Below are 23,755 nucleotides of genomic sequence, written 5' to 3'. Positions count from 1 at the left end.
GAGGCAGCTAACATGTACCAGGCACTGTTAGCTTTCATGCATATTCTTATCTAATTTTCACAATAGTTCTCTGAGGTGTAGGTAAATTGTTATCCATATGTAACAAGTTGTGAAACTAAGACACAGGGGTTAAGTAATTTGCCCAAGATCACACAGCAAGAAATGGTAGCACTAACTAGCAGTGTCTAATCAGAGTGATTCGTTAAGTCATCTGAGATACATCTGTAGAAGGAGATGATTATGTGGTCAATAAAAATCTCTTTAAAAATATGATGACATGGGCAAACTTTTTTTTTTTTTTAAATATATTTTATTGATATTTTACAGAGAGGAAAGGAGAGGGATAGAGAGTTAGAAACATCGATGAGAGAGAAACATCGATCAGCTGCCTCCTGCACACCTCCCACTGGGGATGTGCCCGCAACCAAGGTACGTGCCCTTGACCGGAATCGAACCTGGGACCCTTGAGTCCGCAGGCTGACGCTCCATCCACTGAGCCAAACCGGTTTCGGCATGGGCAAACTTTTTTGATGTCATATGGAAACAAAAGTGCTGAAGGCCCTAAGTGTTGGTCCTAATTTTGTTGAGGTGTATGTACAGAATCAAATGCAAGGGAATAATACTGAAAGATTGTACCTCAAATTGTTAAATACTGATTATCCCTTTGTAGTCGAATGTGACTTTAGTTATTTTCTCCTTGTTCGTGTGTGTGTGTGTGTGTGTGTGTGTGTGTGTGTGTAAGGTTTTTATTTTTCAGTCAACATAAATTACTTTCTTATCACTAGGAAAGAAGAATGCCATAGCTATTAGTGGATATTTTGATGTCAGAGGCCCAATAATTCAGAGCCTCAAAGCCACGTGGTTTCCAAAATATTTATGAAATAGTGGACATTTGAATAATATGCCATAGATGATAGTGGAAAAGGCAAAAAATAGTCTCTGGTTTCTGAAGTGACACATTATAATATTTCTCTTCAAATTATATTTTGACCAGATTTTGCTTATTGTACATTTTTGGTTTTGCCAATGAAATGTGGGTTCAGTTTTGTTACAAACAATATGAAAAGGAAGCTACTAAAAATTACAGATATACACCAAGCACCTTTATACTTAAGACAGGGATTCAAAAATGGGATATAGGCAGACAAAGGTAGGCTTTCTTTTTGAATCATTGAATCCATCTGATTATCTTCTCTAGGGTAATGTAACCCGGAGGCAATTAAAACGTAGTGAAAGTTGACCTGACCAAAGGTTTGCTTAATAGCCTGCAGGTCCCATCTCCTTAAGATGGATTAGATCAGTGACAAACAGGTAAGGACAGTATCACCTTGACTTGAGACACAAAACAGCTAAACAAGGATTCTCAGTTATATTCTGTGATCCTCAGAAGATCCCAGTGCAACCCCTTGTCTTCTGGAAAGGTGCTATTTGGTTTAAGGGAGGTTTAAAAATATCAGCTTCCTACATGACTGGTAATAAGTTATTTAAACAGTGACTCTGCTTCCCAGATTTCTAAGTGTTATGGACATTTTATCCAGATGGTCACTTAAGGGAACCTGTAAACTGTGCTTCCTGAACCCCAAAGAGAAAGCAGAAGTACATCTGAATGATATGAATAATATACTACTGAACTCAAGTCACCTCTTCACTTTTATTGACATAAAATATCATTGTGAGACGTTGAAAGGAGACAGAATTTTAGGAAGTTCAGGTGGGTCTGGGGAAGAGCTCGCCAGCATCAGCGCAGGCCCAACATAGTGGGCACTCCATGGTGACTGCACTTCTCATTTGGATGTTTCCCTTCTCATTTGGAGTTTCCCTTCTTTGAAAAACAATAGCTACCACATTTACTTGGCAGCAGTAGCAGTAGACAGGCTCTATGATAGGTGCTAAATTATATTCGTGGTTTCATTTAGTTTAATCCTTATTGTTACTTTTGGTTAAAGAGTCAAACTCACAAAACATGATCGAGTCTGAATTCTCACCCAGGTCTGTGTGATCTCAAAGCACGAACGCACTGCACTCCTCTGCCATCTATAAAGCATTGTCTTTTGATTTACGGTTCGGACTGCCTAATCTTTCCTAAAAGTCAGAGGTTTGCGCCATCCCTTCCTGGCTGATTTGGAAAGAGGGCTCTGTTTGTGTGGATGTTTGCCTGGGACAGCCTGTGCCTTGGCAAGTGATGAAGGCATCCCAGCATTCAGCAGCAACACTTGCCCTTTGTTTGGCATTGTTTTCCAAACACCATAGACAATGGAGGTCTGGAGGTCGCCTGCACTGACAACCCAGAGTGCCTAGGAGGTTCTTGAATGCATTTGCTTTCCACCCTTTGACCTCTCTAATGGGTGTGAGATTAGAGAGGGAAAGGAAAAAGAAAAAAAAGGAGACTATAAACAGTAGACATCTCACACAAGCCTCTGGGGCTCACATTACTCCTCCCCAAACACTTAAAGAATGTTCACTTGTCTAGAACTTTTATTGCTCGTACAACTTTTAGACACTCTCAGATCAGTTTAATCAGTTAATTAATTAACTTTTGATTGATATGAGTAATGTATATGTACATGATACAAATTGAAAAGGTTCACAGGTATAGTAGTAGGGCCCCAAAACAGATATTCTACAGGTGGCTGGGACAGTGGACAGCTTCGTGACAAAGTGCCCCAAATCACAATGTAGTCTTGTCTCTACATCCCCTCCAGGAGCTTCTTGTCCCATCAGGAGGGCCATGTAGGAGAATAACTGATATCTGCTCTGCTTCCCTGGAGGAGGATGTAGGGCAGAGGGGTGTCCAGCCTCAGCCACGTGCTGACCAGCAAGGCCTCCTTATGGCTGCAGTCTCCCCACTGAGCCCAGACTCTAATGCATTTACCCCTCTATATGAAGGGGGATGTGGGGAGGGGGTCCCCCTCCATGAGAACCTTGAGTATTCCTTCCCATGAGTAGATTTTTGTTGGGATCATCTGACTTTATCAGGGAGAATCTAATCATGTCAATCCTCAAAAGATTCAGGGTTTGATTTCTTTCCTTCCATGATGTTCCTGGGCACCCAAGTGAAACTGATGATTGCCTTCGTCAAGGAGGGGAGGAGTGCTGGCCCGACAAAAGATCACTGGGGTTCTATATTCATAAAATATAAGAGAGGACACAGTGGTTCTTGCTAGAAAAAAATTGCTACACATAGCTGCAGATAATAACTTTAAGTAGGAGCCTTGCCCTAGTAAGTAACTTAATAAATATAAGTGTATAAACATTCCTACATGAGAAATGTTGGTGGGTAGATAGTCTTAACAGGTGAGAAGATGGGATGGGTACTATACTGGTCAAGCACCCTGATTATATGTAAATGTGCAGATTAAACAGTAGCTCAGGAAAGGACCTGTCAGAAGGTTGGTATAGACCCGAATTATGAAAGAAATGCGGAGAGCAGTGTGTCAGTGTGGACCAGCGGGTCCTGGAAAGAGTGGAGGATGTTAAGCCTGATTTTGTATGATTGGTAATGTTTTGAAAGACAAAAGAAAGGACACTTCTATAAGAAGTAGTTGAACCAAAAATATAAGGTATATCTTAGAGGACAGCAAGTAGATCAGTTTTGCTGGGATGGGAGATGTGAATGCTGTGAGAAGCCTTCTGCATACCTGGGTGTCCTCCAGGTCATCGGAGACCAATGTTAGTCTATGTTATGTTTGTTTTTCTTTTACATCCATATAGTTAAATACTGTGGTTAAAGATATTATTTCAAAATCTTTACATTAACTCCAAAAGAAAGATGTAACAATAAGATTGTGCATGAAGGTAATTATGTAGTAATTTCATAAGTGTGCATCCTGCTGTTCAAGATGTGTACATATACTAAACACATAAATAGAAGAGGTCAGAATATATATCAGACGTCATTGGAGATCCAGTCAAGTCTTGGCCCCTCCTCAAATGGAGGCTCTGGAGTGCTTTCCCATGTGTGAGAGCCATCAGTGGGTCCCCTCATGAGCCTTTCCTAGCCGCTGTTCTGGGTGAGGAGGAGCACGGGAGGAATGTGGCACCCACTGCGGGGAGTCCTGCAGAGTGTGTCTGGGATCCAGTTATTTTCTTGCCCCCTTGGTGCAGCTTTCCTGACAGTAGAGACCACAGCCAATTTGTTCAGGAGCATCATTGAATTCTTTTGTGTTTATGTTCTTTGTTGAAGACCAATTATATGAAGCTCAATTATATTTGAATTGCTTGCTTTAACAAAAAAAAGGAAGTGATAATCAAATCTGGTGTGGATGTAGATATTGGCTTATGCTTTTACCAGCAGGTCATAGCTGAGGAGATTAATGTGTATATTTACCAAATTCACTATTGGCTAAAAATACTGTTGAATTCCATTGGTCAAAGAAAAATGAATTTACCAAACTAAATTGTGAATGGAAACTATTAAAAGTTGTATGGTGGAAATTAATGTACTGCTTCATCTATCAGATGACCTCCCACCGTTTTAAATAAACTGAAATGCTGAGAGCACTGAAGTTAATGGGATGGACAGATCTTCAAATCTTTGGCCTAACTTTTGTAACCTAGAATCCTGATATTTCCATACGACCATAAAATACTTGTCTGGACCGGTGTGCTTGGTGAATGCATTTAAAAGATGTGGTTGTATTAGATAGCAGTAGAAAATGACTCCTTTCCAGAATGAAATTTTTGGACTATATAGTTTATTTTCTTGTTTTAATTTAGAACATGTGTGTCTACTGTTATGCAGAGATTTTTATGAACACATTGGACTATTCTATTTTGTATGATTTAAATTAAGCATAGTTGGTCATTAGAGACTTCAAATCATGTGATATAATTTTATGCATCCTTTTCATGCCATTTGATAAATAGGCCCGCCACCATTCTGCCCCCTGCCCTCCTTCTCCCCCCAAAAAACAAAACAACAACCTGGAAACAAATTGTGTTTTCTTTCCTGTGCAGATTGGTGGGTGCTGCAGCCTCACTGTGTTCTGCATGCGGGACAACAGACTGACCCGGATCCCTGCTGAGGTGTCACAGGCCACAGAGCTTCATGTCCTGGATGTGGCAGGGAACAGGTAAGCATGTTCTGTTTGTGCTGCTTGAGAGAAAGAAACAGACGTTCACCCACCCTTGCCTTTGCCGAGCGTCTTTGCAGTGCGTCTTTGCCGTCTTGCCTTGCTCCATCTGATGGAATATATACTGATTAGTCGAACGCCCCAGGCCCAGGAAGTTTTCGGTCTAGGTCCTGGAGTGACTGAGCCGCATGGAGTAGAGAAGGTCAGAGACACCTGAGCGTGAGTACTTCCCAGTGTAAGCGGACGCGCTGTACACATGCTTCCCAGAGCAGCGGGGCAGTGATGTAAGGGAAGGAGCAGTGCTGGGAACTGGGAGATCCAGGTTTCACCTCAGCTTCTGTAAGTCAGTGTGGGCCTCTCAGTTTCCTCTGAGCCTGAATGCGTTTGAGCTAGATTTGAATTGGGGGTCTTGAGATGCTCTGCCAGTGACGCTGAACTCTCCCAAGCTGTAAACAAGATTGCATTCAGGGACACTTTTCTGGCGAAGAGGATCCATAACTAATGTCAGAATCACCAAGTGAGTCAGAAGTTAAAAAGGAAGAGCCACCAGGCTGGCATCCCCAAGATCACAGCAGCAGCATTTCTCAGGTGCTAGGTCGGAGGTCAGGTTAGACTGCTCGCCAGTTCTGGAATGTATCTTCTCTTCTCCTTGTAGAATATTGATTTGTTTTAGCCAATCTGAACTAATTTCATCACCTCGAACGTCATACGCACTTTCTTCTCCCTGAGCCTACACAGGCTGTTCTGTCTAGCTAGGACCCTCTTCTCTATTTCCCTACTTTTATTCTTCATCACTGATGCTTTCATTTTCTCCAGAAAGCATTCCTCTCCCTGAATCTGCATTTTTAATTACTGCTAACGCAGCACTGACCATGGCCTGTTTGCACCTGTGGAGCCTTCCTAACCTAAGGTTACCTGAAGGTGGGCGTCGTGGTTTATGTGTCACTATATCCTCTGTCCCTTCACAGTACCTGGCACATGGTAGGTGCCTGGGGAAGTGTTACACATGTTAGTTTTGCAGCATGAATAGCAGGCCACTCTAAAATGCTTTGTATCACAGGCTTCACTGCCTGCCAAGAGGAATTAAAAAATGCTTTTGAGCATTATAGAGTTAGATAGGAGAGGGAGTGCTGAACCAGGGGAAGACAGATGATCCACAGCGTCAGGGGATTGAGTCTGGGGGATTGAGCTAATGGTCACTTAGGTCAGGCTCAGCACCATCATTCATTCCTCCTGATGGATTGTAGACGGCGTGCTCAGTAACCCGCACTCCACAGGAACCTGGGGCGAGGCATGGCCTCCAGGAGTGCTCACCCTTTCAGAGCGCATGCTTTCAGGACATCCTGAGAGATTCTTAAGACCACTAACTGGTGACTGAAAACTCAGGATTAGTTTGAGCTGAATGTGGCATTTCTGTGGGACTTAGCCTGACATGCAATTTACAGCTTGAGAAGGGTGGTGTCCCCACCTCTCTTCTCCAGCAGTAAGCTCAGTAAGTTCCAGCCTCCCCTGGTTCTTGCCACGCTGGTGAGCGTGGATTTGCATCACTAATTCTTGGGTGGAAAGATGGCTCTGGTGTCTAAAAACTGGTTTCCACATGAGTGATGGCTCCATTCTCCAGTTCTTGGAAGAAGGGAGAGTTAAGTTTTTATTATGCTTGGGCTGGGGTGGAGAAAAGCCAGTTAAAAAGTTGAGTTACGTAGCTGTCATCTGAGTCACTTAAGTGTGTCATTTAGTCCAGGTATATATAGATTAATAACCAAATTTTAAGCCTATTAAAATATTTAGTTACTACTCATTTTAAAGTATCAGTATAGAACCTAATAATAAAAAGGACTACCACGTCAGCTTTTTGGCCTGGAGAAATGTCACACCATGGGAAATCATACCAAATGTGAGAGAAGTTTCTGCCTCTGCAATCAAGCATATAAAAATAGCAAAGACTATGGTACAAGGAGACTGCATCTTAGTTTCCCCAAAACTTTCTTTGATAAATTGGATACAGTAAGTCACAGCAAGGATAACTATAAAATGGCACTTGGAAAGTAAACATCAAACCTTCTGGTACAATAACAGAGGAGGTGTCTTGTATCAGCTACCAGTGAACATAGGATATACATTTATTAGACTCCCTCCCAGAGGATTAGCCCCCAAACACACAAAATTGGGTATTTGAGGATCTTCCCTACAGTATTAGTAGTTCCAAATACTAACAATGACCGTCAATGGGGAAACAGTTTATACCTTTGAATTTAAAATAAAATTTAAATATTAATATAAACATATTAAAATATATCACCTCACAACTGTTAGCATGGCTATTATGAAAAAGACAAGAAATAACAAGGCTGTGGAGAAAAGGGAAACCTTGTGCACAGTTGGTGGGAATGTAAACTGGTACAGCCACTGTAGAAAACAGTATGGAGATTCCTCAACAACTTAAAATTAGAACGACCATAAGATTCAGCAATCCCACTTCTGGGTATGTATTCAAAGGAAATGAAAACAGGATATCAAAGAGATATCTGGACTCCCATGTTCGTTGCAATGTTCTTCATAATAGCCAAGATATAGCTAAGAATCTGTCAATAGAAGATATATATAATGAAATATTATTCAGCTATGAGAAAGAAGGAAATTCTGCCATTTATGACAACATGGATGGACCTTGAGGGCATGAAATAAGTCAGATGAAGGAAGACAAATATTGTATGATCTCACATGTGGAATCTAAAAAAGTTGAATTCATTGAAATAAAGAGTGGAATGTGGTTGCCAGGGACTGGGGGGAGGGGTGGGGAGAGAGATGGGAGATGTTGGTCAAAGGGTACTCACTTTAAGATGAGTCAATTCTGGGGATCTAATGTATAGCATGGTGACTGTAGGTAACAGTATTGTATTATATACTTGAAAATTGCTAAGAGAGTAGATCTTAAGTGTTTTTAACACACACACAGTGGTAATTATGTGAGGTGATGGCGGTGTTAATTAAGTCTTCTGTGGTAATCATTTCACAATTTTAATATGTATCAAATCATCATGTTATACACCTTAAACTTACACAATGTTATATGTCAGTTATATCTCAATAAAGCTAGGAAAAATAAAAGTATTAAAATACAAAACACAATACAACAGTATAGCTATGTTATAAAATACTAAGCAGTTCTAAGAATGAGATATTTCTCTATAGTGACACAGGAGACCCAGATACCGATTAGTAGAGCAAGTATACAGAGTATTATCATTTTGGTTCATGTTTTTAAGAAAACTTACCTACTTACCTATTGTGGGACACCAAAATATTAATAGTAGTTCCCCTGGAGGAAGGGTGGAGGCTTGGAGTTACAGGGGCTTTCACTTCAGATATTTTGATATTGTTTATTTTTTTTCATTGATTATGTTCTCTCTGTATATCTCTAAACATTATTGAAAATTTTGCTTAAAACTAAAAAGTTCTAGTAGGAGGTAACAAACAGATTAAATATTTAATTGTAAGAAGTGTGCATCCACCGGGGAACTTAATATTACATTCATCAGTAGACTGTTTAATGTTTAGTTCTTAAATAAATTTGACAAGCAATTGCTGTAAAAGTTGAGGTGGGAAAGGTTCTTCAGGTTGGGTTGGTCATGGATGTACTAGAAATGAGAGACTCATGGTTTACTTAATCATTTGCTTTCACCCTTGTACCATTGATGTCAGTAGTAAGTATTGGCCTTTTATTTTGGGGTGGAAAACATGTGGTCCTAAATAGAACAGTGTACAGTGGAGCTATGGTTTCTTGTGTTGATTCTGCAGTGTACAGAAGCTTCCAGAATAAACCAAAAATGTATTATTAACTCGTCTGGAAAGCCGGGATATATAATATCTATTTATCTATTTTCCACTTGTGTCTGGGATGGTTCACCCAAGAGAAACAGAGGCCTATGTGTCTCTTTCCCCCCAGGCCACAGAGAGTCAGTGAGAGGGTCAGCCCAGCCCAGTATGTGTGCAGACGGGCAGGACACAGGGCCTTCTTTTCTCTTTGACATCACAGTAGCACCTCTGTCTGCAAGACAGTGTGAACAGGCTCGTGTGTTGTGTGGGCAACGGGCATGTTCAAGCTGGCACTTGGATTCTTTGCAGGAAAACTGGCATTTCAGACAACAAATTAATCTCACGCGGCTTGTTGACTGTGATTATGAGATGTGTTGTAGGGTCCAGTGACCTGTTTTAGCTTTTACCATGTGATTTTGTCATCAGTAGAAGCTGTTTTTATTACCGGTGCTCTGCTTGGCCTTTTACCTATACCTGTGCTTCAGCATTTGCTAGGAAGCTGGTTGTTAGTCTGAGAAGCCAGTTGTTAGTTTGAGTTACCTGTGTTTTGTGCTGGCTTTCAAACCTTGATTTTTTTTTTCTTCATGTTCTCGTGATTAAGAAAGGTAGAGATGCTGACTATAGATTTCTTGCCCAAGACTTGAAACTTTGAACATTCTGGAGGATATTAGCTTAAGTCCTTTTAAAAAAGAAATAAGAACAGACTTTCAAAGAAAGGATCCTTTTGTTCAATAAAATGAAAAAGTTTAATGTACTTTAAGCTTTCATAGTATATTAGGGTCTTTTAAAAAATCACTGTCACAGTGCCTGGTAAATACATGTCTTCTGTCTTTAACTTTCTTGCCTTTGAGTACATGACAACCTTTGGGCAGAGGGAGAAATAAGTTGTATAAGCATGAGCGATTTCACTTTCCGTTCCCCTTGAAGAAGCAGTACTTTAGAACAGGAGACGTGGAGCCGGGAATCTGCTGGCCATCTTTCTCATGGTCTGAGCATGTATTTCACTGCACTAGGTAGATTCTGGGATTTAGAAACCCATAATTCTCACCCAGTGTGGCGCTCACTAGTGAAATATTGCAGTGTGTGATACATAGAGACTTTTCAAGGGTATTTAACATATGCAGTTCTCACGGATGCATTGAGTTTCTGGTATCAACATGGTTTTGGTTGTTTTGCAAAGTGAATTAGTAACTTGTATAAAGCATTAGTTTTTACTAAGCAGCATTTTCACCCTCTGCACTGTTAATTCTTTGTTATGGGGGCTGTCCTAGCAACAACCCCAGCCTCTACTCACTAGATTCCATAGCACCACCCAAATGTCTACAGACATGGCCAGATGCCCCCTAAGGGCAAAGTCACGCCTGGTTGAGAACCACTGTGCTATTCTCTGGAGGTACCAAGTCCTGGTTTCCGGTGGTGATCTTTACTGAAAAGATCTAACTGCTTGCAGCCAAGCTGTGAAATATTTGTGCAAATATAAACAGGAATCTAATCTTTAGGTGCCACATTACAATTTTAAAAGTGCTTTGCTTTATATATACATGATCTCATTTGAAACGGAAGCAATCTGATGTGGATATTAATTATCACATAGGCGTCTGAAAAGTGGGAGCTTCTAGAAACTGAAAGATAAAAGTTTAGGATGGAACACTTAAAATAATCTCCCTAGAGAAAGCAAATGGAGTACAGGAAAAAAAAATGTTTTAACCTTTAGTTTAACTGCAACTTAACTTCTTCAGACCCCACACATCTCCTTCCTCCCGCCCTGATTTGCCAGGGGCTGCTGGAAACAGGTAATCCCACCAGCCCCATTGCCATCCTGTGTGAGAACTCAGCTTTCGCAGTTAACACTGGCTTTGGTTTTCTCTTTAAGTCGGGACCTCCTAGTGCAGGACTGAATTATGTGCCCCGTAATTTCCTCATTTCTTGCCCTATGGCCTGGCAGTGCTGATGAGATAGGTGATGGCAGAAAGGGAAGCAGTTACCTACTTAATCTACCTGCAAAGCGTAAATCAAGTATCTTACACAACACAATGTATTTTAAAAATTGAACCCTGCCCCAGGAGGTGTTTTCATTTTTTTTCAATTTTTATTGACAGGAATTGATTGGATTACACGACTTGAGAACTGATGCCTTCTTTTGTTTTTACTGTATTAGGTTGTCGCATCTGCCCTTGTCTCTGACGGCCTTGAAGTTGAAGGCTTTGTGGTTATCTGACAACCAGTCCCAGCCTCTGCTCACGTTCCAGACAGACACAGACCTCACCACAGGAGAGAAGATTTTAACCTGTGTCTTACTTCCTCAGCTGCCTTCTGAACCTACTTGCCAAGGTGAATTTAAGGACTTTATTCATTTGGCCACAAGGATTAGTAGGAGTTAATATCTCCCCATAAGATCTCTCACTTTCACATGTGACTGTATTTTTGTCCACTTCTGCCCCTTAGAGCTGGCCCAGGTGAGGTCCCTGTGGGCCTCCTCCGGGAAGGTCCCCTGCATCTTCGCAGAAAAAGTACCACTCACACCTGTTTAAGGCTGAAATTCCTTAAACACCCTCTTGGTTTTGCATGATAGCTGAGGATGAAAATACAGGTACTCCTAAAAAAGGTAGCACTCGCTTAAAATCCAAACTGAGGGTTTGGAGGATGAGTATTGACCTCAGTTGGCAAACTGTTTTTAAGCCAGTGAGTTGTTTTGAATCATTGTATCTTTGTTTTGTAAATATGTGTAGTTTTAAAAAATATTCACACTAACATCATATTGGTGTTATAAATCCTTTGCTGAGCGCTGATTTTGATGGAGAACTGGAGTACTCTGGGAGGCAGGAGTCCCCTAAGTGGAAGGGCCCAAAGCCACTTGCCAGCCCCACCCTTGTTAGATGAGCTTTGAAGACCCCAAGGGAAAACGTGGTAGAATGTGTTATTGCGGCAAGTACTGGTCTCCAACACGTGCGGCCCCATCTAGTACTGGTCTCCAACACGTGCGGCCCCATCTAGTACTGGTCTCCAACACGTGCGGCCCCATCTAGTACTGGTCTCCAACACGTGCGGCCCCATCTAGTACTAGTATCCAACACGTGCAGCCACAGCACTCTCATGAGAACGTTTTTGAAGTTAGTGTTATGCATCATTGAAAAGAGAGCAACTCTGTCCCAGGCTTTTTCTTTTTACTCCTCAATCAAGGATATGATTTTATTGATTTAGAGAGGGACAGAGGGAGAGGGAGAGAGAGACACATCGATCAGTTGCTCCCATACGTGCGCCAGATCAGGGATCAAACTCACAAACTGGTATGTGCCCCGACCGGGAGTCGAACCCGAGGTCCTTCGGTGCACAGGATGATGCTGAACCAACTGAGCCACATGGGCCAGTGCCCTTTTGTTTTTGTTTTTAATGTTTTATATTACTGCATAGCAGTGTCCAGTCACCAACCCCGAGCTCCCTGCTGATGTGCCTTTGTCGTGACAGAGAACCTGCCTCGCTGTGGGGCCCTGGAGAGCTTGGTGAATGATGTCTCCGACGAGGCCTGGAACGAGCGGGCAGTACACAGAATCAGTGCAATCCGATTTTTGGAAGATGAAAAAGATGAAGAAGACAATGAAATGGTATGGAAATGGAGATTCTTGGCCTCAATGGAAGTTCAGAATTTAAAAGCCTTCCAAGATTAATAATGGCACCTGATAAGGATTTTGTATATTTTCAACTAGTGTGTTTTCTGTTTTGCCTTTAGAATTTTTAGAAGACACTACTAGGTATTCTAGGTACAGATTCACCAAGTGTGTGCAAGACCAATGGAACTTTTGGGTCTTTTTGTTTGAATAGTTTATGGTGCTTCTTTTTCTTTATTTGTGACTAGTGGCCCGGTGCACAAAATTCATGCACGGGGGAGGGGCGGTTCCCCTCAGCCCAGCCTGCACCCTCTCCAATCTGGGACCCCTCGGACATTCCTCTCCCAATCTGGGACTGCTGGCTCCTAACCGCTCACCTGCCTGCCTGCCTGATTGCGCCTAACTGCCTCTGTCTGCCTGCCTGATTGCTCCTAACCTCTCTGCCTGCCTGCCTGCCCTCCCCTCCTGGCCTGATCTCACCCCCAACTGCCTTAAAACCCCTCCTCAGCCCCCACCTTAGTTTCTGCCTTCGCAATTCACCCAGATTAGGTTCTGATTGGTCAGTTTCTATGCCAGTCAGCATCAAAAGCTCTGCCTCCTAGGCAGCCATTGGCTTTTCGCAGTTCACCCAGATTTGGTTTCTATGCCAGTAAGCGTCTCTGGGCCTGATCAGAGTGGCAGGTCTGATCAGCAGCCCCCATGGAGGCCCAGAGAGAAACAGAGGTGTGCTGCTGTCCAGACCCGGAGAGAGAGAGGCGAGGGCTGATCAACAGCTGCCACAGAGGCTATGGATCAGACCCTGCTTCTCTCTCCGGGCCTGATTTGAGCCCCCTCAGCAGTCAGTGCTGGGTTGCCACGCCTGCAGCGACAGCAGTCAGTGCTGGGTCACCACAGCAACCCAGCACTGACTGCTGGACTGACTTCCAGTGTTCGGTCAAGCCTTCGGTTGTTACGGTCACTGCCCTTTTATATATATAGATAGTTTCCTCTCCTATCCCCACTGTTTTTTTAAAATTGATTTTTTTGTTGTTCTTCCCACTGAGTTAAGTCCCTTCCCACACCCCCAGGTATTACAATATCATGTTGGCTGCATTCACACTTCCTGCTGTGTCACAGTTCGGGTTCAGTTGTGCTGGATTCTCTCTCTCTCTCTCTCTCTCTCCCCCCCCTCCCCCTCCCATCCTCTCTCTCCCCTTCCCTCTCCTTCTCTCTCCCTCCCTCTCCTTCTCTCTCCCTCCCTCTCCCGCCCGTTCTGCTCTTCACCTGTGGCCTTAGTTGGATTACTTAATGAGTTTTCAATCAGAAATCAGGAATAGATGTGAAAGTGCCTCTCATCCTCACTTTCATCCACACCTGAGTGTGTCTCAGCCGCCTCCGGGAGTCAGCGACATCTCTTCCTACACATTGACTTTGGCTCTTAAACTCCTCGCTCATTGAGATTTTCATAAGCAGAGCTTTGCGGGAGTACTCGCAGCCCCCAAGCCAGGGGTGGCTTTTAAATTATTATATGGTAGTCTCTGTTATTCCAGCTGTCACCAAAGGGGATTTTCTCCACTTACAGTCGGGTGCAAAACAGGACTTAGGCATGACAATACCTCACTGTGAGTGGCTCTTTCCTGAGGGTGATTCTCTCACCAGGTACCTCCTTGCTTCTGTAGCGCTCTCGTGTTATTAGCCTACGTTAGCTCCTCCTGAACGCTGGGACAGACCATTTAAAAGATGTAAATGTCCTTTTATGAGCTGAAGAGCACGTAGCCTGTGAAATAATAGAATTTTAAAGTATTGCCCCCATCCTTTTACTTCGCTTCTAGCTCCATGGTCTTTATGAGGACAGTGTATCCTGCTGTGTGCTGTGCACGTGACCCTCTCCTCGGTGGGTCATGTGCACAGCAAACAGCAGGATAAGAAAAGGCGGCCTTTTCTTTGCTCTCCCTTTTCTTCAACTTCCGTGCCTCCAGTGTTGGAGGAAGCCAGAGCCACTCTGAGTAACAGAACATTATAGTGATTTTAATTCCGAACTCTTTACCCCTTCATCTTTTTTTCCCTTCACACCCCACAATTACATCTTATAAATCTTCTTTTTCTTTCTCACGGTTCATGGAACTTTATTGTTATGCAGTAATGTCCTGTTTTAAAATGTATTCTTTTATTCCAAAAGTAATCCTCTATCTTGGCTAGATAAGTTACATGCAACACTGTCCTCGCCCATTAACCACCAGGAAACCGTGGTAAGTGCTCAGAGCTCCGGCTCATTGTCTGCAGGAGGCAGGCTTTGTGTTGGAGTCTGCCGCTGGGAGCTGCATGTCTGAAAGAGAAACGGGATAAAACTGAAACACTCACTCCACTGTCTCTTTTCAGAGAACACTTCAGAGGCGGGCCACGCCACACCCAGGGGAGTTAAAGAATATGAAAAAGACAGTGGAGAATTTGCGGAACGACATGAATGCTGCTAAAGGACTGGATTCCAACAAAAACGAGGTCAATCATGCCGTTGACCGAGTGACCACTTCTGTGTAGAATTTTGCCTCCAGGTTTTACCTCCTGCGTCTTCCCCTGCTGTCTTTCGAGGAGCCTCCTGCAGTCCTCGGTCTTCACCAGAACCCCGCGCCTGGGCTCTCCACGTCTCCCCACCTCGCGTTTGGACGCTGCTCTCTCCAAGGAAGTGCCTTACTCTAACCCGTCAGCCAGTGATCTCCCAGCGTGACTGTTTCTTTCCCTACACTCCAGCTGTTTGTACAAGTAGAATACACTACTGTCAACATCTGACCTTTGTTTTTGTCTTATGTTGGGTTAAGGGAGAGCAAGAAGGGAACATTGATCCTCCTCCCTCCACGAAGTGCTGGGACATTTTAACCCAAGTTCTCTGGGACCTATTGGTGAGAGATAGTTTTATGTGTGATGGAAAATCGATACTTTTTTAAACCTTTTTGGCAGCTCAGATGGTGTAAATTTAAACATTTTGTATAGGTATTTCGTAACAAAAAAATATGTATTTCTTTTTTGTTATTTTATCTTGAGAAACGGTACATATTTAGTATTTGTGCGGAAAACTCACACACAGTCCTGAAGTATTTGCTTTTATTTGTACCATTCACTGTGCCTTACTGTGTCCTGTGTCATGTCAAACCATTCGTGCGCAACGGCAGCCCGAGCAGAGTGGCGGGCCGGGGACGCGGTACGTCCCCCAGCAGTGTTGGCTTCTGATTATGATCTACCTGGGGATTTGTTCTTAACCAAAAAGAAGTTACCACTGATTTGTAGATTATATTGGATGATTTTTTAAAAAGATAAACCAAAGGATTAGGCTGCTAATATTTCATTTCTTATACTTTAACTTTTTATAAATGAGTCTCGTTCAAATGAGTAGAGTGTCTGATTGTTCCTACTCGGAAGGTATGTGCCATTTGTAAAATAAAATAGAACAGGCAAGCACAAAAAGAGAAAACCGGTTTTGAAATTCATGGGAAAATAATGTACTGAGAAAGTATGATTTTACTCAAGAAAACTTTCGAAGTTTTATATTAAGATATAAAAAAACAATAAAGCAAAATAACCTACTATGCCGTATTAGAAATGTTGCTATCCTTAAAGTGCAATTTGTAAATAGAGGTTGAATCAAAGTGTAACAAAATATTGCTTCATGTTTTAATTTTAATTGTGCTAATTTAAGGAGTGTGGGGTATATTTTGGTATGTTTCCACTGATTTGACTTTTTTTTTTTTTTTTGGTATGATGTGATAAAAGAGGAATGAAAAGTGCCAGTCACTGTGTGGTGTCTAGGAAAATCATGTTGGTGTTTTTTTCTCTCCATGAAATAAAGTCACCCTGGACATTAGTCATACAGCTTTTCAAAATTAATTATCACCTTGTATATTCAAATGAGAGCAGTGGCCGAGTTTTTTGTTTTGTTTTGTTTTTTTTAACGTGTGCTGCCTTCCATTACACATCTCACCCAATGGTCGGTTTTGAATTCACTGCCATGGGACTCACATTCATTGCTCCTTCTCCCACCCGGGGCAGAGCCCAGCACCGCCCTCAGCTCTGACTCCTGATTGGGTTGGGGCATCTGGCCAACCGGATGCCTTAGGAACCTGCTTTCAATCAACCAGATATGATACTTTCTTTTACTTCTGTGCATCTACTTGCTGAATTCACTTTTTAGGTTGTTTGTATATATGTGTATATTTGAAAACTATTTATTGAGTTGAAAGTACATGGCACCTAAGTGGTTTCTGACTTGTCAGTTGTATACCTTGCTCCCTAATCTGGGTACCCATCTTTTCTCCATTTTAAGATTTTGGCCTACTCTGTTTTGTGTTACAAAGATGATGCCACTAACCCATGGGCTGCTACATAAGCACATTGCTTTTATTTAAGGAGCTGTCTGGACTCTGAAAAACAAATAGAACTTCCATGGTGGTTTTTGTTTGTTTGTTTGTTTCTTTTCATATAATGCCCATACTTTACTACTCAGTTTGTGATGGCCTTAGTGGATGAGAGGTGTGCATACATTTTTCTAGGAAACTGGATGTATCTGCTTGTTTCCTTTGGCCTGTCTCTTGTACTTGACACTCACCTGGGTTTTTGTTTTGTTTTGTGTCTTGCTTTCAGTTTTTGAGATTTAGTCCCCCTTCTGGAGAGGGAGAAGCTACTTTTGAGCGTTTATTCTAGTTGGCACTGCAGTGCTCTTTCCCTTCAGGGGGCCGGGGCCAGACTTTCGGCTTCACCATGGCAACAGCACCAACCTGTCAGACCCTTGGAGAGCTTGCCAGCCTCTTCCCAGGAGCCCTCGCTCCTTGTTACAAGGAAAACTTAATGACGTGAAGGGATACCTTTGCCTATGGGCTAGAGCCAAGTCCCTGACCTTTCCTAGGGGTATGTGATACCTTACTGTGGGGTGCCACCCCCAGTCTGCCTCTCCCACCAGGAAGGAGAGGGGTGTGGCCACTGCTTGTTTGTCTTGTAGGAGCCACAGGTAAAAGCAGGAAAGATTAGTAGGACCTGTTCACCTACTTTTTCCATAGCCCCTTATTTCTGCATTTTAGCCAGGAAATTACACCCAAGTGGATAAAGTCGTCAGAATTTAGGGTAAAACAATGAACGTCGCTGATGATGAAAAGAGGGACAGGTGAGAAAACTAGAACTAGTATTTCCCTGGATGTTTTGTTTTCTCTGGGAAGTTTGGAGGCATGGTCCGGGCAACCCAATCTGTCTGGAAGCTCCCTGGTTAGACGTCCCAGGTGAGGAGGCGCAGGTGAGGGCGCGGGTGGAGTCGCTCCCACAGCCTCTCCTGTGAAATCGACCGCACCTGAGAGGTGTGAGCCTCATGGATGGGGCGGAGGCTGGGAAAGATTCCTTCCCTGTCAGAAAGGTGCTCTGAGCAGCCAGTTCTAACCTGGTAATGGTGGCTGGCACCCTACCAGGGCGCGGGCTGGCTCACAGGAGCCTGCACAGACCCTGACGGGGCTGGCGCTGGAGCCGCTGAGTCATGGGAGGCGATGAGGGATATAGCACCTCCATGGAGTCCACAGCTGAAATCTCACTTCACCCAACTTTCCAAAGAGCCAATTAAAAAAATTAACCTCAACACTTGATTATGGATAATAAAAAACATGCAAAAGTAGAATTACATAAGGGACCCCCTTACTAGTATACCTATCCTTCAGCTTGAACGATTACCAACACAAAGACCACTACTAAGCCCTTTTCAAGGAACTGCATTAAGTTTTAAAATATTCCCAAGAAGAAGGCTGCACAATGAAATAATTGAAAGATAAACGCAGAGTCAGTCTGCTGGGCGAAGCAGCACTTGGGGGTTGAACTTGCTGAGTCAGCATGACAGCCCTTGGAATCATGAACATAGGTTTTCGCCCCAGGCCCGCCCCCAGCTTTGGAAAAGCTACTTAACCTCAGGGGCTTCAGGTCCTTCATCTCAAACAGGGCAGTCAGACCTCTTCCAGGCTTAGAGAGAGGGTTACTGGGATACACTAAGCCAGCTCTCAGGAAGTGGGAGGCTGCTATTGCTACAGGTCTTGATGTTATTATGGTGTTACTGGAAGCTCTGCACTCCCACCTCAGAGCCAGCAGTGTTTGACCTCGAGGGTAGTGTCCATCAGGAAGGAGAGGACACGTGCTAGTCTCTGGTAAGGATCCGAAGATGTCCTCACATGTACTACTACACATGCTTGTGAGATGGGGGTGGGGGGGACTTGAATTTGTGAGGTCGGTTCCCATAATGGTCAGGTTTGCACTCTCTCTTGGTAACCGCCTCACTGTCACTGGACTTTCTAGCCAGCTGTCCTGAAGGGAAAGCTAGTTTCTACCAAGAGACGCAAACTCTGAATAGAGAAACGGGTCTCTGGCTTTCCACACAATGTCCCCCTCTTTGCCCTCAGTTTTTGAGGATTTGGTCTGTTGTACTGTTGTACTCGTTTACTATCTTATCTCTAGTTCACCGTTGATTTTGGTCACTGCTTCCTTTTTCACGAACTCTTGCTATGATCTGTCTCCAAGGGAGACCTTTGAGGCTTTTATGTGTCAGGGGAGGCAAGTACAGTTAAGAACTGGGTCACCCACGGAGAAAAGCCTCCTGGGTAAAATAAACAAATGTAGCCTGACTCCGCCTGTAGAGGACACGCCCATCTTCTGCCCGTTCTCTTTTTTAAGAGCTGACAGCTGGCGGGAAAGGGAAACCAACCAGAAGAACCTGATCTGGCTGCTTTTTTTCAGCAGGGGGTGAGTTTTGCGCCTCACAGCTGGCCAGAAGGATGGTGAAACTTTAAACTGTGAGAGTGTGCAGTCACGGGGCAGGCCAAGGCTCTGTCCTGACCAAGTAAGAAGCTGATTTGGTTGGCCCTCCAAGGTTCTTTTGAGGCATCAGCATTTAATTTCTAAACAGTACAATTGACCCTTAAACAAGGTAGAGGTAGGGGCCCCCACCCACGTGCAGTCGAAAATTTGCCTAACTTTTGACTATAGTCAGCCCTTGGCACCTGCTGATTCAACTAACCAGATCGAAAACAGTATTTTGTATCAGCGGTTGGGAATCTGTAATTGGGAATTAGAAAACACTGTTTTGGTCCTGTTAGTTGAATCTGTGGATGTGAAACCCACAGGTAAGAAACCCACGAATATGAAGGGGAAGGGCCGACTGTATTACTGAGAAAGAAAAAAAAAGTGCATATAAGTGGACCCACATAGTCCAAATTCTCATTGTTCAAGGGTCAACTGTAATGAGCTGCCCCTTGGAATAGAGAAGCAGTAGTTATAATGGCTGCTGTTTAACTGAGCACCTACTATGTGCCACACACCGAGCTCACTGAACACAGTCTCAGTTTTCCAGAACAACTGCATGAGGTGAGTGCTGACATTTGATTTTTGCAAAGGAGAGAATTAAGATTAAGTTAATTTTAATAACTTTTCCAAGCTCAAGCAGTAAATGACAAAGTTGCAATTTGAATTCACATCTGTTAACTAGAGTCTCTGATCTCAGTTACTCCTAATTTTGCTTTGTGCCCCTCCCTCAGCTAAAATACTGTGAACCTGTAGTTACATTTACAGTTGAATATATCATAATGGTGATGGTTCTGTTTTAAATTTTTGCAATTATTTAGGCCTAGGTTATGAACAAAAATTGGCATGGAACTTGGTGAAACTAGACCACCATCTATGCAGACTTGGGCCTTCATTTGTGTCTGGTTGTGCTAGCAAATTCTGTGACTCTGCCCCGCCCAACCCTCCCACGAACCCCTCCCTCTGTCCACCCCATATCGTGTCCTATGCTAAGTGCTATGAAAATATTCCTACCATCTCCAACTTCGTGCAAATCTCAAGACACTTTGAAGATAAATTATATGGTTAGTGGGTGACCAAAAAAAAAAAAGTGTTTTTTGACATTGACTGAAATGACAGTTTGGTAACTGACTCTCAGAGAGCTTTAACTTGTTCCAGATATTGGCAGTTATCTCTAGAATGAGCTAATTCGTTAGGCATGATTTTATCCTCACTACCTTTAATAGCCTACCCTTGGAGAGAAGACAGATAATGAGCACTTGGAAATCGATAGTGCTGCAACCTGACCTTCATGCAGTTTGGGGGAAATAGGAAAGGTGACTCGTGATGTATTATTTAAGAGCTCCTTTTCAAAAGCGTTGTTGTGAAAGATGTGACAAATAGGTTGCTCCCATTTGGGGACTATCATTGAATCAAAGAAGCAGAAACTTAGAAAGAATAGAGAACTTGTGTGACTGAGCAGTGTTTCATTTTATTGGAGACTGGCCTTCCCGCCCTGGTTGCAGAAAGAGAAGGCAAGAAAGGCGCCTCGCACCAGGCATAACAGTGACACCCTACACCTGATACCCTGTAAAGAGACTCCATAAATGCTGCTCTTTAGGGACTTGCTCAAGGTAAGTCATGACGAGTTCTTGCTGCTTGCAAAGTGTTGCCTTGCCCAAGAACCCTTGCACAGCCCTCACTGAGCACCCAAAAAGAGGGGTTTTCTGGGAGACTGTGTGCTCCTGTCTGGACCATGTTCCCCTCCACACACCTGGCCCTGCTTCCCCCCCTGCCTCAGCTGTAGGTGTGCGTGCTTGTTTGTTTAAACTTAGATTAGTACCGCTTGGAAAAACAAAACAACACACTAACTTGTCTGGGCAATGAGTGTTCTTCCTGAATCTTGGTCCTGCCCATTGTCCCGGAGGCATAGAGGGTGGGGTGAGTTTCGGCGTTGGTTTGGAAATTTGGAGAGGAACTGTGGGCTGGGTCTGTTAGGCTGGGGCTCCTCTTGGTTTTAATCATTTTGCAAAGTCTGAGGTCAGGGAGTTTTGCCATAGGTGACAATGGGGGTGGTTATGTTCTGGCCCAGCCTGTGTCTCTCACAAGAGCAGATGCACCTGGGGAGGCATGTTCTAGGCCCTGGCTGCTGTCAGGTAACTCCCTTCCCTGTGGTTCTCACCCGGACACCTGAAAGGTGCGCAGTGTGAAAGCTCACCAGTTAGATGAGAGAAGTACATGGGACACCTGTCTGATGTTGACTCCTTTCACACCAGTGGGGGCTGGTGGTCACCGCCCCCTCCCAGGTAAAGGTTGTGCACCCCAGGTAGGAGCAGTCCTTTGGAAACCCACAGTTTGTCACCCACCTGTGGTAAATGTGGGGCCAATGACCAAACCTCCTGCTTGCCACCTCAGAATAACAATGTCATGTCGCTATTTCACGTTGTGAGAGGAAACAATGTCAACAAAATATGACGATGCTCTTGTACAGCTCTGTTCACAGCTCCTTGTGATCGGATTGCTTTGGTCCTCAAAGAGCTGGGCGTTGGGTGGCCAGAAAAGTCCCTGCCCGGCTGCCGTGTCTCCTTTCTCAGTGCTCTGGGTTGGTTCAGGGCTGCTCAGCATGGCTGAGCGTATTGTTGCTCACCATCCTCTAGTATTGTTGCTCACCATCCTCTAGTATTGTTGCTCACCATCCTATAGTATTGTTGCTCACCATCCTATAACCTGGCACCTCCTATAAGATAGTGGGGTCTTGAGTAACATCATTTCATTCAAAGTTTTTTACGTTATAACATGGATGAGATGCCATAGGAACTTATTTATATCGTTACACATTGTTTTGCTCAAAGTCACAGAACCTATCGAGATGTTAAGTGAGGCCTTACTGGACCCGCTTTTTCTTGGAGACAGCATCTGCAGTGGCTTCAAACTTCAGCATGCACCTGTGTTTAAGCAGACTGCTTGGCCCACCCCCTGAGTCTCTGATCAGGAGCCTGGGATAGGGTGAGAGAATTTGCATTTCGAGTAAGTGCTGCTGTGCCTGGTCCGGGGACTAGACACAGAGAACCGCTGTGCTAGTGTGTTAGAAGGAGCAGAAGTTAACCAGAGCTGGGTTTAAATTCGGCTGTGGCATTACTTAGTTTTGTGACCTTGAGAGATTTTTCTTGATTTCCCCAAGTCTCAGTTAACACATCTCTAAAATGGGAATAACAGCTACTCCAAGAATCTTTAGAGAATGAGGTGACAAAGACGGCACATAGTAGGCTTTCAGGAATTACCAGCTCTTGTTTTCTATCATGAAATGTGTGCACCGTAATTCCACATGGAGGCAGAAGAAGGTTTTGGTCTCTCTAGCCAAGTGCTGGACTCCAGGCTCCTCTTGTTAACATGCCTAAGCTAACAGGCGTAGAGGAGGTGATAGCAGCAGTAGCGCTAAGCTTGCGTGTGGGTGAGTGCCCCAGGGGAAGGCTGGCCGTGCTGCTGGCCAGGCCTGGTCAGACTGTATTAACACCTCCTGACTTGCCTGATGGCAGTAAGTGTGTGTCTTACTCATTTGTGTGTCTGTGTCTGACACTCAAGCCCAAAATCTCCATACTCAAAATCTGCTGTTATAACTGGAGGAAAGCTCTCAACCACGGCATCTCTCAGAATTTCAGGATCCCGAGCCTCGCCTGTGTCTTCATGCCCTGCAACCATCCTTTTCGTGTTCCAAGAAACTGAAGTCAAGTCGATTCACTTAGACGTTCCACGTTTCCATTACTCTACCCAAATCCATTATCCCCTCCTTGTCACCTCAAGGACGTCCCTCAAAACGGATGACTAGTGTGGAAATACGTAGTAATGCATAGATCAACACAAACATTTTAAATGGCTTCTGTTTTTATTGGCTAAAGCAAAATTACGTGTCCTATAAAACTCCTTTCCTAGAGAAAGTAGTGCCAATCACTTATCATATAATTTCCAAATAAGTTGTGTGTTTTTAAGACTTGTATAAGGTAGTGATCTCTATATAAATGATGCCCTTCTCTGAGCCACGATTTGGGAACATTATCATTTTTAAAAACAATATTCCTATTAAAATATTCAGGTGAGGGGTCCTTAAGCCTGGACCTCTGCCTGTGTTTGTAAATACTACGTTGTGGTGTGTATTTGTTTATGTAAAGAGACTGAATGACCCTCAGAGCTCATAGCGCTGTATTTGGCCCTTTACAGGGATTTCTGCTTCTAGTCAATAGGTCCCACATGGTACTTTTTGCCACCAGAGGGCGCTGGAGATACTGCCCGCTCATCACAGCCAGACACCCATCTGGACACCCTGGCTTCCCACAAGGGCTGGATTCAGAGAGCCAGCACCTTGTTCTTATCACCAACGGCATAACCTGTCCGGCCACTCGCTCTGCCAGCACTGGGATGCTCTGCCACACACACCCAGGGCCACCCCTTAGACTGCTCAGCGCTGGAGCACGCCCTCCGCACCCCTTTTGGCCC

General features: G+C 43.8%; 1 protein-coding gene across 1 annotated transcript in view; it reads left to right on the top strand.

Moving 5' to 3' along the window:
* LRRC1 (leucine rich repeat containing 1) overlaps positions 1–17,014 on the top strand; it is a 139,957-nt gene extending 122,943 nt beyond the window's left edge. The window contains exons 11-14 of the mRNA XM_080666333.1: positions 4,957–5,072; positions 11,047–11,219; positions 12,354–12,490; positions 14,852–17,014. Coding sequence (XP_080522459.1) covers positions 4,957–5,072; positions 11,047–11,219; positions 12,354–12,490; positions 14,852–15,010 — 585 coding nt within the window. The 3' untranslated portion in view covers positions 15,011–17,014. The remainder of the gene's footprint in view (positions 1–4,956; positions 5,073–11,046; positions 11,220–12,353; positions 12,491–14,851) is intronic.
* Positions 17,015–23,755: the final 6,741 nt, after the last annotated feature.

Source organism: Plecotus auritus, assembly GCF_963455305.1.
Source record: "Plecotus auritus genome assembly, chromosome: 4".
NCBI classification, from domain to species: Eukaryota; Metazoa; Chordata; class Mammalia; order Chiroptera; family Vespertilionidae; genus Plecotus; species Plecotus auritus.
This window is presented reverse-complemented; position numbering and strand designations above follow the sequence as displayed.